At 37.4% G+C, this 14,223-nt stretch overlaps 1 protein-coding gene across 2 annotated transcripts in view; it reads left to right on the plus strand.

The window, feature by feature from the left end:
• Positions 1 to 14,223, plus strand: part of ORC5 (origin recognition complex subunit 5) — a 79,277-nt gene that overhangs the window by 20,490 nt on the left and 44,564 nt on the right. For both annotated transcript variants that reach the window (XM_038562769.1, XM_038562768.1), the window contains exons 6-8: positions 2,058 to 2,188; positions 9,855 to 9,903; positions 9,993 to 10,083. In XM_038562769.1, the coding sequence (XP_038418697.1) occupies positions 2,058 to 2,188; positions 9,855 to 9,903; positions 9,993 to 10,083 (271 nt within the window). The remainder of the gene's footprint in view (positions 1 to 2,057; positions 2,189 to 9,854; positions 9,904 to 9,992; positions 10,084 to 14,223) is intronic.

Below are 14,223 nucleotides of genomic sequence, written 5' to 3' on the forward strand. Positions count from 1 at the left end.
GCAATTTTGCCTGTAGTCTAACTAAGCAGCTGGTTTATTTTTATAGCCACACAATGAGCTAACTCTTACAACACTTTCATCAGGATTGGGCCAGTGGTAGCACCTAATCAACTTTCACGTGAAGCACTTAGAGTCACCAATAAGGGTTATCTAGATAGAGATGTACAGGAGGATGTTAGGAGTGCAGTCTCAGCTGGAGACTGTTTTCCAGATTTCTGCACCCATGCATTTGTAGAGCACTTTTTTCGCCTACGTATGTTCATCTGACCAACCATTCATCCCTTCTATCTCCAAGTTTTAAGGCACCTTTTAGAAACTTTCAGGTATCCAGTATTTTCCCATGCATAGTTTTAAAAAGCTTAGTAACAATAAATTTAAAATGTCTTATTAGAATGTAAAAAATACATAGACTTCAAAGTTAAGTTTTGGACTTTGTGTATTTTTTTTTTCAGTGGTCATTATTTTAAAAATGCAGATCTAATAAGAGTCTCCCATCTAGAATCCCTTCAGGGTAATATTCCAAGGATGTGGCTAGGCTTTGAAATGTTGTTCTATGTTTTTTTTTTGTTTTGTTTTTTTGTTGTTTTCCCTTCAGCAGCAGCCCTATCTAAAAGAGCCCCTTAATATAGCTATAAGTTTATATGTATCCAGTGATAGGCCATATATATTGTTTGATCTTGCACCTATATCTAATTGATGTAAGGAACAAGAGAGTGATAGAGTCAAGGGCTGATGGTAAATAGCATAGTGTCTATGGTAAAAATACTCACCTAAAGGGAACCCTAGTTAAAAGGAAATTGACTTGATCAGAAATCTTCTAAGACTTTTTACTTGTTAAGTATTACAAAAATCCTGAACCTGTGGAAAGAGGTTTAAAGTATTAGTCATAGGGAATCCCTGGGTGGCGCAGCGGTTTGGCGCCTGCCTTTGGCCCAGGATGGGATCCTGGAGACCCGGGATCGAATCCCACGTCGGGCTCCCAGTGCATGGAGCCTGCTTCTCCCTCTGCCTGTGTCTCTGCCTCTCTCTCTCTCTCTCTCTCTCTCTCTCTCTGTGACTATCATAAATAAATAAAAATTTAAAAAAAAAGGTTTAAAGTATTAGTCATAGTCAAAGAACTCCTAACCAAGGAGTCTAAAGACACCATTCATTGCACCAAGGACTCAGAGGGAATTATAATAAGGAATGAATGACTGATTTCATATACTATACCTGGGAAATTTTGAATAATGGGTGGTTGTTTCTCTTTTAATTTTAACTGTGCTTCTACAATATATTTCCAGCAGGATAAAAGAAAGTTTAGGGTTCTAAACCAATGATATTATATAAAGAGTTTAAGATAGAAGAGAAATAAAGATACCAAAGCTTTAGGCAGAAAACATGAATGATTGATTTAAAAAAATTTTTTTTAAATTTATTTATTCATTCAATCATAGAGACAGAGAGAGAGAGAGAGAGAGAGGCAGAGAGAGAAGCAGGCTCCATGCAGGGAGCCCGACGTAGGACTCGATCCCGGGTCTCCAGGATCACATCCCGGGCTGCAGGCAGCCCCCTAAACCGCTGCGCCACCTGGGCTGCCCCGAAAACGTGATTTATAAAAGGGGGAATGATAAAGTAACGATGATGATTTTCATAAAAACTTATGAATTCTTTTTATTTTTCAAAAAGTGAAGAGCACTTTCCAGTTTGGTGGTAGTTTGTGTAGTACTCTTGTTTTTCTTAGTTGATTTACTTGTAGGCAGGAAAATAAGTAGAATATATATTATTTTCACTCTTGATATTGATTTGCCTACAGGGATTCTTGAGATTTTCTTTAGATGTCATTGTTTAATATTTGTTTTAAGCAATTTTTAGTACCTCTTTTTGGAACATTAGATTCATAATTCTTTAACCTTAGTTTCAAAAGTTGTGTTATATTTCTAATCTTGTAGCAGTTTTCTTATTCTTTAATATTTGCTGGGCTTGTATATTTATTATTTTATACCTCTGTTGTAAAATGCTAGAAGATAACTGGGGTTCTGGGTTAATCCTTAAGTTCATTTTTGTCCTCTGAACAGGGAACCTTCAAAAGATCTTGTCACACGATCATCCTCCAGAGTATTCAGCTGATTTCTATGCTGCCTACATTAATATTCTTCTTGGAGTTTTCTACACTGTCTGCCGAGATTTGAAAGAGCTCAGATACCTGGTGAGTGAGCATTTTACTTTTTAAAAAAGCACATCTTTTAATATTTTTCCACATAAAAATGGTGTGAGGTAGGCTAGCCGCTGAAAATTTATTCTGGAAATATGGATAGGCTTTTTGAAGCTAACATTAAGTAGGTGGGTGTCTGTGCCTTAATTCAAACTTCAATCTGATCAGAAAGCCTTCATTCATTTTTAGTTCTATCTTTTCACTCTTCCTTAAGAGTGTTTTTGTTTCCTTTTTTCTCTTTTTCTAATTGCAGAAAATGTAAGACTTCATTAAAATCAAAATGAAGAGAAATAGAAGATGTAAAAGCTTAATAAGTAATTGTCTTTTAATTTTTTTGTAACATTTCTTTCAGGTTTTGTGTATGTAACAGTCGTGGTCTGGCGTCTAGATGAACTTGAGGATAGTCAGAAGCCTTAATTACAGGTCTTTCATGAGCTACTGACCTTGAATTAGTACTTTACATAAGGGGTTACTTTTAATATTTATATAAGTTTACTTAAAAAGTTATTTAAAAGAGCAGAAAGCTATTTATATTGCATAGGTAATTTGGAAAGTAATCATTTAATTTTTCTTTGATCTTTCTACTTTTTAATTGGATGTGAAGGGGAGGGGGCAAGAATATCTTGTTTCCTTTTTAGAAATGTTCCATTAATACTAAGCTTTTATCTACATGTAAGAGAAAGTAGTAATATATCTTAGGCTGGAAAACCTTTATTTTAAAATAAACGGATTCTATAGATCTTAGCACATTTTCTTTTACTTTTTGCACTGAAGAGTCACTTAGAGGGATTCAGTATGTGTTTGAATGTGTGTTTGAGACAGAATGTAGAAGAAGGTGCCCGTTTAAAATTGTGTTCACATTTAGTATGTTTTCTAAGTTTTAGATTTTAGGCTTCTTCTGATTTAAATGTAGCTATTAAGTGTCTTTTCAGTAGGGAAGAAACAAGAGACAAGCTGTTCTAGTTCAAGCTCATCACTAACATCTGTCCAGCAGTTGAACGTCTTGGATCCCTGGTGCCCAAAAGGGCTTACAGAGAGGAGGGAGGGTCGGTACACAGTCCTTGTATAAGGTGGAGTCACAGGAAAATACTCCTCCATCACCTGGGATGTAACTCGCAGTTAACACAACTTAGCACTGATGTCCTTGAATCCTGTAGGAATCTGTCCTGGAAGATTGTCCCATGGACGTTTGGAGTGTGGGAAGATGTGGGTTCCGGGCTGCAGGATGGTGAAGGCAGCTGGCACCGAGTTTTCTGCCTTGCACATAACTCACCTGTCTCACATGCCGCTGACCAACCCAGCATAATTCTACTTCTAATGGTCATGACTCTCAAATCTGAAATTCTTTCATGTATTTTTCAAACTATTATTATTATTTTTTATGAGCAAGAATTGTCACAATTCTGAAATGGTTGCAGATTTGTCCCCTTGGTCTCTGTTGACTCAAGAGGACAGTATACACCAATGTGTTTCTATACATATTAGTTATTTTTACTTATTTATGATATGATTGTATGCTAGGCAAAAATGGTCCCTGAGAACTAAAATGAATTAGATTATAAAATTTTGCGAATAAAGAATCATGGGGTCTGGCTTCACAACATAGTTTCATAAGTATTATAATACAACTACCTCTTAATAATAGCCAGTTTTATTGAGTACTTATTGTGCACTGGCCACTGTTTTAAGCCTTTTACCAATATTGACTCAATTCTTGTAACAACCCTCTGAAGGAAGGCATTATCACGAATTTTCATTTTATAGATGAAGAAACACAAGATGAGTCATTTACCAGCCGTATGTTCTTGGCAAGTTAACCTTTTTGAACTTGAGTTTTCTATTAAGTAGGTTTAATACCTGCCTCAGAATTTTGTGAGGTTAAAAAAATCACACACACACAGAAGCAAACACATGTAAAATGCCTGATAGCTGAAGGAGATCAGTTAATTTTAGTTCTTTTCCTCCCTCTGTTGAGCAGAGGTTCATAGACCTAAAATCTATTGTAATCTTACTGTCTTCAATGACATCAACCATGGCTTGGCTATGGAGACTGCTCACCAAAACTGCTGTAGGATTTTGCATCATATTAAAGTCATGTTATTAAAGAAATATGAAGTTTGAAGGATGACCTGTCAGAACAGCTATCATTCTGTTGATTGCCAGGTTTGGTTTGAGAGATGGCTGGGTGAGTGGGTGTCCTTCATCATTCTTTTATATCTTCATACTGATTGATTTATGAATGAGGTTGTCTTTTCCACATAGAGAAGAGCTATTTTTTGGTGAAAGGTACTTAAGGGGGAAGCACAGAGTCTTCAATTAGGAGAAATAACTTAGTTTGGTTTGTTTTCCTTTTATTTTTTCTTGTTTTTTGATTAAAGTATAGGATATATAGAGAAGAGCACAAAGGGTGCCTGCATGGCTCAGTGGGTTAAGTGTCCAACTTTCGATCTCAGCTCAGGTCTTGATCTCAGGTCATAGTTCAAGTGCTACTTTGGGCTTCATACTGGCTGTGGAGCAGAGTTTAAGGAAAAAAAAAAAAGTAAAGCACAGCACAGAAACAATACATATATATCACAGTGAATTATCACAAAATGGAAACATATGTAAACATAATCCAGATCAAAAAGTAGAAAATCCAAGGAACCCACTTCATGCTTCCTCCCAATCTCTACCTCTTCTTCCCTCCCCAGAAGTAATCAGTATCTTTGCTTTGAACATTAAAGGTTGGTTTTGCCTGTTTTGGACTTTATCTAAATGGAAACATATAATATGCATTCTTTTTTATCTATCTACTTTTGCTCAACATTTTGAGATATTCATCCATGTTAAATGAAGCTGTGGCATATTTTAAGTGGTCTCGTAGCCATCTTTAGACTTGGGGTGAGCAAGAAGCTGTATTTAGCTAGCTTTTCCAGTTGGGCTTTTACTGGATACCTTTATTTTTGGCCTTGAATAATTAAGAATTCTTTTTGTATTACAACCATGTTCAGTGGTATTGGCATGTTAATAGTTTGCTCTCATTAGTCTATTAGATACAGTATTTATAAGATAAAGAAAGTATTGGATAGTTTTAAATTTAAAGATTTCAGAAGCAATTTCTAATTTACAAAAAAAAACTGCAGGTACAATAAAAAGAACTTTTCCTTCTTTTTTTTCCCCAGATAACCTGAGCTGAGTTTGTGATGTGATGCCCCCCCTTGACCCCAAATACTTTAGTGCATATATGTGGAAGGCATTCTTCCACATAACTACAGTACAACCATCAAAATGAGAAAGTGGCCTTATTGCTTCAACCTAATTCAAACCCTATTCAGTATTTGCCAGTTGTCACAGTAATGTACCTGGGAGCAAGAGTCCAGTTCAGGATCACAAACTGCATTTAGTTGCTGTGTTTCTTGAACTTTCATCTGGAAGAGTTGTTCAGTCTTCGACTTTCATGGTCTTGAGTGAGACCTTTGAAGATTACAGGCCAGTTGTTTTGTGGAATCAACTTCAATTTGGATTTGTCTAATGTGTGCTTGTGGTCAGATTCAGGTTATGCATCTGACAGGAATATCACAGAAATGATGCTTTGTTCTCATTGCAGCTTATCAGATGTTACAGGATTTCATTTTGTTTTGTAACTGATAATGTTCACTTTGATCATTTGGTGAAGATGGTATTTTTTTCTCCTTTTTGTGGGGAAGTACCTTTAAACCTTATAAATACCTTACTCTTCATCATATCTATCTGGCTTCAAGATATCCTTATTTAAGATTAGGGTAGTTACCAGGTGGGTGACACCTAATCACATGAGCATTTTAAAAGCAGAATTTTCTGTGGCTGACCAAAGAAGGGGAAGTCAGAGATTGGAAACATACTTTAACTTCTCTGTAAGGTGGGGATGATAATAATGTCTACCTCATTGGTTCATTTAGAGGATTTTATTTTTTAAAGATTTTATTTATTTATCCATGAGAGACACAGGTAGAGGGAGAAGCAGGCTCCCTTTGGTGATCCCAGGACCCCAGGTTCACACCCTGAGCAGACACTCAACCATTGAGCCACTCCGGTGCCCCTCATTTAGAGGATTAAATGAATTAATGCATGTAGTAAGGCATCCATTGCTTGATTAATGTTAATACAAATGTTCTCAGTTCTGATTTTTATTTCTCTAATGTTTCAGAGATGAAATGTAGTCTTAAAAAGGCAGAAGAGTTCAGAGATTATTTCTCTGTGACCTTGGAATATTGGAATATGTCTTTACATTTGTACTTGAACATGTGTATTATTAGCTTTCTGTGGCTGTATAACGAAATGCCATGAATTTAGTGGCTTGAAGCAATACACGTTTATTAGCTGACAGTTCTGTAGGTCAGAAATGCAGGCACTGTTGCTGGTTTCTGCTCTGGATGTCACTGATGAAATTAAAGTTTTGGCTAAACTGTATTCTCATATTGAGGTTCTGGGAAAAATAGCTTCCAGGTTCATTCAGACGACAGAATTTGGGGGTTTTTTGGCTGTAAGAATGAGGTCTGAAGCTGTCCTGCTGGCTGTCAACCCAAGTCTCAGGCCTCTTAGAGAGCGCCTGTATTCTTGGCATGGACCTACCCATTTATCAGCCAGCAAGGGTTTATTGAATCCTGTACTCCTAATCTCTGATTTCTGTGACTGGCCAGAGAACACTCTCTGCTTTTGAAGGGCTTGTGTGGTTAGGTCAGACTCATCTGATTGTCTTTCTCCCATAAATAGTACAGTCTTTGAGACTTTGATTACATCTACAAAATTCTTTTATAGCAGTACCTAAATTAGTGTTTGAATAACTGGGAGAAGGTGTGCCTGTCTGTCAGGGGCTGACAGTCTTGGGGAACTATCTTAGAGTTCTGCTTACTATAATATACATGTATTAGATGAGGTTTTTTTTCTTTTTTTAAGTTTTTATTTGAGTAATCTCTGCATCCAACATGGGGCTCAAACTCACGATTCTGAGATCAGGAGTGACACACTCTTCCGACTGAGCCAGCCAGGTGCCCCATCAGATGATTTTCTAATAAATAATTTCAAATAGAATAATGACGTTTTAGTGAAAATCTCCCTGAGGAAGAGTTGGAAGTTTCCTAAATTGCCTATCTCTGTCTTGTGGCAGCTTAGTCACTATTCACAATGGATCTTAAAGCAATGTAAGTTTTCCTTGGCAATATGGGAAGTAGTTTTTTCACCTGGATCAGGGTTCAATAATATTGCACCCTCAGTTGGGACGCCTGGGTGGCTCAGTGGTTAAGTGTGCAACTTTGGCTCAGGGAGTGATCCTGGGTCCTGGAATCAAGTCCCACATCAGGCTCCCTGCATGGAGCCTGCATTTTCCTCTGCCTATGTCTCTGCCTCTCTCTGTGTGTCTCTCGTGAATAAATAAATACAACCTTTAAAAAAATTGCACCCTTATTGATTTAGAAATAAATTCCCAGAACATCTTATAAATCCATGATCATGAATTCAGGGACTGGAATCTGTCTGTAGGCAAATTACTCGGCTGATAAATGAGTATCAGAAGAGTGCAAATGTCAGGAATAAGTGAGATAATAGGTGGCCATAACTAATAATTATCATACTATACTTCTCCTGTTAATATTATGAGCATGATCATTTGCTGAGCACATGGTCATTTCTTAAAGTTATGCCTCTGTCTTGCCTACCGTGCAACCCCTTTTCATGAATGTGACCAGGTAAGAGTATAATATATACTTAAGGTTTAATGGAGAGATAAATGGGAGGAATGTTCCGTGGGAGTGAAAATTTATTATATAAAAAAATTATCTAAAAATTATATCTGCCTGGGCTTTGGAATTATTATTTTTTTTATTTTATTAGCAGCCTTTTTATTTCCATTCTCTGGGTAGTTGGGAAGACAGTTTAAAATACCAGTGGACCTGAAGTTAGATTTGCTGTAAGTAATCCTAATACAAGGCAGTAAGATTCGCTTATATTTGAGGATTTATATTGGGCATAATATTGGAGAGCACATTTGAATGTTAATAGTCAAAGGTGTGAAAATAATTATTTTTTAAAGATTTTATTTATTTATTTGGGATAGAGAGCACAAGCAAGGCAGAGGGAGAAGCAGACTCCCTGCTGAGCAGGGAGCCCGATGTGGGACTCCATCCCAGGACCCCAGGATCATGACCTGAGCCAAAGGCAGACACTTAACTAACTGAGCCACCTAGGCACCCCATGAAAATTATTTTGTATTTGGACAGATTATTTTGTCAATTGCCTTTTTTAATGAGGTCTAGGATTTATAGATTTCCTTAGATACAGAGCTTGTATTTGGATAGTTAAGGGTACTCACAATTATAGTTTTAATATACTCAGCAAGTTCTTATGGAATGACATGGGGGAAAATACTAACTTACTAAAGTAAAACAGGAAAATAGTCTCCTAAAATTATCTTCATTACCTCTTTACTGCTATTTGTAAATGATTAAGTATATATTTTAATGTTTGGGCCAAGAAAAAAAAAAAGCAGTTACTCAATTTGTTTACCAGTTACTCCTGATATTGTGACATGTTACTGAATTATGAAGCAGTGTTCTGATCTGAAAACCTGAAACTAAGTTAAGAAAGTTGGCCTCTCTACACTTAATATTAACAGAGTTTGGAAGATTTTTCTACCCTAAACAGTTGCTTTTTATGGAGTAAAATAGGAAAAACTGTTTAAAGGATTAGTTCTCAGCTCCCTCTTACCTTCTAGATTTGAGGTTGGATAGTTAATACATTTACATCTCTCTTTCACCAGGCTTTATTATGGAATCATTTAAGTAAGAAATACTTGCAATCAAGTTCATAGTAATAAGTGACAGCAGTGTGTTTTTATCCGTTTCCTCAAACTACCTCTCAGTAGAATTCCAGTGTTGATTCATGAAAAATTATTAAGTAATTATGATTAGTTAGTGCTTCTTGGGGGTGCCTGGGTGGCTCAGTAGGTTAAGCATCTGCCTTCAGCCCAGCCTTCAGCTCATGTACCCAGGGTCCTGGGATGGAGCCCAGTGTTGGGCTTCCTGCTCAGTGGGGAGTCTGCTTCTCCTTCTGCCCCTCCCCCCTGCTCATGTTTGTGTATGCTCTCTCTCTATTTGGAAATAAGAGTTAGTACTTCTCAGACTTTGGAATACATAGATTTTTGGAGAGATTGTTAAAACATGGATCCTGGATCTCATTCTTAGAGATTCTGATCTAGTATGCCTGGCATGGTGCCAAAAACTTGAATTTATCGTCGTTTCAGGTGGTATTGCCAATCTCATAATTTTGAATTGTACTGAATGAGATGATGTTTGTTTTGTGAGAATGTTCAGACCTTAGAAAGTAACAGGTTAATTATTTGGGCTAGTGGTATTGTGTGTTTTATGGTCCTTTGCAACAGAATTATAAACTAAAATGACAAATTACGCTTTACTATATTACTTTATATCTAGAAGCAAATACATTAGGATTTAGTCAATTCAGGAGTATTTTACATGTTTTACTGTCATTTTCGATATTTGTTTTATTGTTGTAATAAGCTATAATAATATTTTACTTTAATTATATTGAAATAAAATTGCCTACATTCTAATAAACATTTTACTTGAAAATAATTCCCAGTTGTGGTAGATAAGTGCTTTTTCTCTTTTTTTCCTTTTATTTACAGGCAGTGCTTAATTTTCCTAAATATTGTGAACCTGTGGTTAAAGGAGAAGGTAACTATGTAATTTTACTTCTTAATATTTGTTTTGAAGCAATTTCTGTAAGATCTGAATTTTTGAAATTTTTCTGTCTTTTGGAGTAGCAAATGAACGTGATACTCGCAAACTCTGGAGGAATATTGAACCTCATTTGAAGAGAGCTATGCAGACTGTTTATCTCAGGGAAATATCAAGGTAATTTTCTGTTTAGTGTGTATAATATTTTTATCTTTAGTTTGGATGTTTTTTCTACTAAACTGTATATGTTTTCCTTCACCTTCTTCACATTAGGAAAACATGAGTTTTGAATCGTTTCTTCTTACTTTTGGAAGGACAGTTTTTAACCAGTATATCACACAGTTTGGAGCAAGGCATATATCTCACAATTGCTGTTTTTTTTGTTTTTGTTTTTGTTTTTTTTAAGTCTGGAAAGCTACAGAAAAATCAGCTTTAGCTTTGTTTTTTATATTTGTGTTAGATATTTGAATAGGTTTAATGAAAACTTGATTATTAGAGCAATGTGTAAATCAAGTTGTAGGTCTACACTTGTCTTATTAGAACTTCATAGGTAGTGAAACTACTCAGGAGATATGGTAGCATTTAGTGCAGTGGGAAGAACGGGGTTATGATTTCTATTTCAGCCATTTTCTGCCTTGTGTGATCTTAGCAAGTCACCTAGAAACCTCTAGGCCTCAGCTTCCTCCTCTCACAGTTCTTCCAAAATTTAAAGGATGTGTGTGAAAATGTTTTGTGAATGATACAGTGTCTTACAGGTGAGTAAGCCTCAGTTACAAAACAATATAGGAAATTTAAAAACATCAACAACACAATCTACTTTTCTCACTGGTCAGTACAGTAGTGTTATGATTTTTCTTTCATAAATACCTTAATCTGTAATTACTTTTCATACTAACTTTGCTTTTCATTTAATTAACTGATTAGGGTGGCTGGGTGGCTGACTGGGTGGCTCAGTTGGCTAGGTGTCTGCCTTTAGTTCAGGTCATGATTCTTGGGTCCCTCTGCCCCTGGAACTGAGCCCTGGATCTGGGGCCCTGCTCAGCAGGGCGCCTGCTTCTCACTCTCCCTCTGTGCCTCGAGCCCTGCTGTGCTTTCTCACTCTCTCTCAAATAAAATCTTAAAAAACAATTAGCTGATTAGACTATAATTCAGGGAGAAATTTACGTTTTTAAATAAATAGAAACATTACAAAGGTACTGTTGTTCTCTTCAATAATAAAAAGTCATTTGATGATTTTTGGAAGTCACAGAGTAGAAAAGCTTATGATCTGTTCTTTTAAAGGTAGGAAACTTTGGATGCTTGTTAAAATGATTTTACATGATAATGAAAGTACTTAGAGTTTCCTGTAGGGTAGTGATGGCCACATATCCAGTTTTCTTCACAAGGTCAATAAGAGCAGAGGTACTCCTGGGTGTCTCAGTGGTTGTGTGTCTGCCTTTGGCTCAGGTTGTGATCCCGGGATCCTGGGATCGAGTCCTGCATCAGGCTCCCTGCGTCTGCCTATGTCTCTGCCTCTCTCTGTGTGTGTTTCCCATGAATAAATAAATAAAATCTTTAAAAAAAAAAAGATCAATAAGGAGAGCAGATAAAATCACTCATAACTCTTGCCTGCCTTATAACTAGGAGACTATGGAGTTAACTACAAACTTCAATTTATATGTAATTAGTGAAAGGAAGGCAGGGGAGCCAGCTCTGGAGCTCATGCTGATGTAAAACATTAGGCAGTGACTGCAAGGAGAGGACAGAGGAAGTAGGAGATGGGGTCACTAGTAGTAGTGAAAGACAGATGAAATCACTTTAGGATTTTTGGACCGGTCAGTGAGTTTTGGCTTCAATGTAAAGTCACCAGCCTCATTGGCCCCTTATAAGAGAGTCAGCTCTCTAACTCCAAAAGTCCTAGATGGCATCTTCTGATAGAAGGCTGTTCCACCTAAAATGAAAATCTGTTGCTTAGTGCAGCCACTTTCATTCACGATCTTAGCCGGATCTGGAATAACGCTGCAGCTTTTATGTCAGCACCTTCTGCTTCACCTTGCACTCTTATGGAGACGGCTTCTTTCCTTAAATCTCATGAACCAACTTGTTTTTCTTTGGCTTTCTCTCCTCTCTCAGCCTTCATAGAGAGTTAGGGCCTTGCTCTGGATTATGCTATGGCTTCAGGGAGTGTTGTGGCTGGTTTGATCTTCTGTCCAAACCATTAAAATATTCTCCATATCAGCAGTAAAACTGTTTTGGTTTCTTATCATTTGTGTGTGCACTGGAGTAGCACTTTCAGTTTCCTTTAAGAACTTTTTTTTTGCATTTACACTTTGGCTAACTGTTGGTGCAAGTGGCCTAGCTTTTGCTTCCTCACTAAGCTTAATCATTTCTAACTGGTGATTTAAAATGAGAGACCGGGACTTTTCCTTTCACTTGAACACTCAGAGACCATTGTAGGGTTATTAATTGGCCTAATTTCAATATTGTTGTGTCTCCGGGAATAGGAAGGCCCAAGGAGAGGAGGAGATGGGGGAATGGCCAGTCCATGAGCATTAAAGTTTGCCACCTTCTGTGGGTGTGGTTGGTGACCCCCAAAACAATTAGAATAGTAATATCAAAGATCACTGATCACAGATCACCATAAGAAATAATAAAAATGTTCTTTTATCCATTCATCTTTCGATGGACACTGAGGCTCCTTCACAGTTTGGCTATTGTGGACATTAGAAACGACAAATACCCACCATTTGCTTTGATGTGGAGGGAACTGGAGGGTATTATGCTGAGTGAAATAAGTCAATTGGAGAAGGACAAACATTATATGGTCTCATTCATTTGGGGAATATAAAAAATAGTGAAAGGGAATAAAGGGGGAAAGAGAGAAAATGAGAGGGAAATATCAGTGAGGGTGATGGAACATGAGAGACTCCTAACTCTGGGAAATGATCAAGGGGTGGTGGAAGTGGAGGCAGGCGGGTGGGGGGTTGGGGTGACTGGGTGACGGCCACTAAGGGGGGCACTTGACAGGATGAGCACTAGGTGATATGCTGTATGTTGGTAAATCAAACTCCAATAAAAAAATTTTTTTAAAATAAAGAAATAGGGATCCCTGGGTGGCGCAGCGGTTTGGCGCCTGCCTTTGGCCCAGGGCGCGATCCTGGAGACCCGGGATCGAATCCCACATCGGGCTCCTGGTGCATGGAGCCTGCTTCTCTCTCTGCCTGTGACTCTGCCTCTCTCTCTCTCTGTCTGTGACTTAAATAAATAAATAATAAATAAAATATTTAAAAAAAAATAAAAAAAATGATAAAAATGAAAACATTTGAAATAGGGGGTGCTTGGGTGGCTTAGCTGGTTAAGTGTCTGCCTTTGGCTAAAGTCATAATCGAGCCTGCTGAGCAAGGAGCCTGCTTCTCCCTCTCCTTCTGCCATTTCCCTCACTCATGCTCTCAATCTCTCTCAAATAAATCTTTAAAAAAAACTGAAATAGTATGAGAATTACCAAAATATGACAAAGAGACATGAAGTGAGCAATTTTGGGAAAAATGGCACTGATAGACTTACTTGATGCAGGGTTGCCACAGACCTTCCATTTGTAAAAAATGCACTATCTGCAAAGCACAGTGAAGTGAAGCATGGTAAAATGAAGTATCCCTGTATTTCCATAATTTTCAGCTATGCTTGTAGGTTTGAAAAAATACATTCAGTTTGATTTGGGATATTTAGTCCTGGTCTGACATTTATTTTTAAATTAGTATTTTAAGGGCAGAGTTACAGAGTTGAGAAGGTCCTTAGAGATCATTGCATCTAACTGCCTTATTTTTTGGTGAGAAGGTTATTGATTTATTCAAGGTCATACAGCTACAACTTGTCTTTCAGGGCAGGTTTTTTCCTTGCACTGTAGTATATTTCCTAATGAATTTGATTTGTCATATCATTACTTCATATTCTTAATAATATTTGAGGCCGTTTAATAGTTTTAATGGTAAGATCAGAGGGAGATAGTGGAAATGGCATGAACTTTATAGGCATTCTACAAGGATTCAGTTCTTAGCTTCATTACTGACTGGCTGGGTGTTCTGGGGCCTGGGGCAACTTAACCTATGGTCTTCAACTTTCTATTTTTTTTTAATAGTTTATAAGATTTTACTTATTTCAGAGAGAGAAAAGGAGCAAAGGGAGGAGCAAAGGGAGAGGGAGGAGCAGGCTCCCTGTTCCACAGGAAGCGCAATGTGGGACTCGATCCCAGCACCCTGAGATATGACCTGGGCCGAGGGCAAGAACTTTAACTGACTGAGCCACCCTAGTGCCCCCTATTTCAAATTTTTTCATTTTTAT

Source organism: Canis lupus, chromosome 18 (assembly GCF_011100685.1).
Source record: "Canis lupus familiaris isolate Mischka breed German Shepherd chromosome 18, alternate assembly UU_Cfam_GSD_1.0, whole genome shotgun sequence".
NCBI classification, from domain to species: domain Eukaryota; kingdom Metazoa; phylum Chordata; class Mammalia; order Carnivora; family Canidae; genus Canis; species Canis lupus.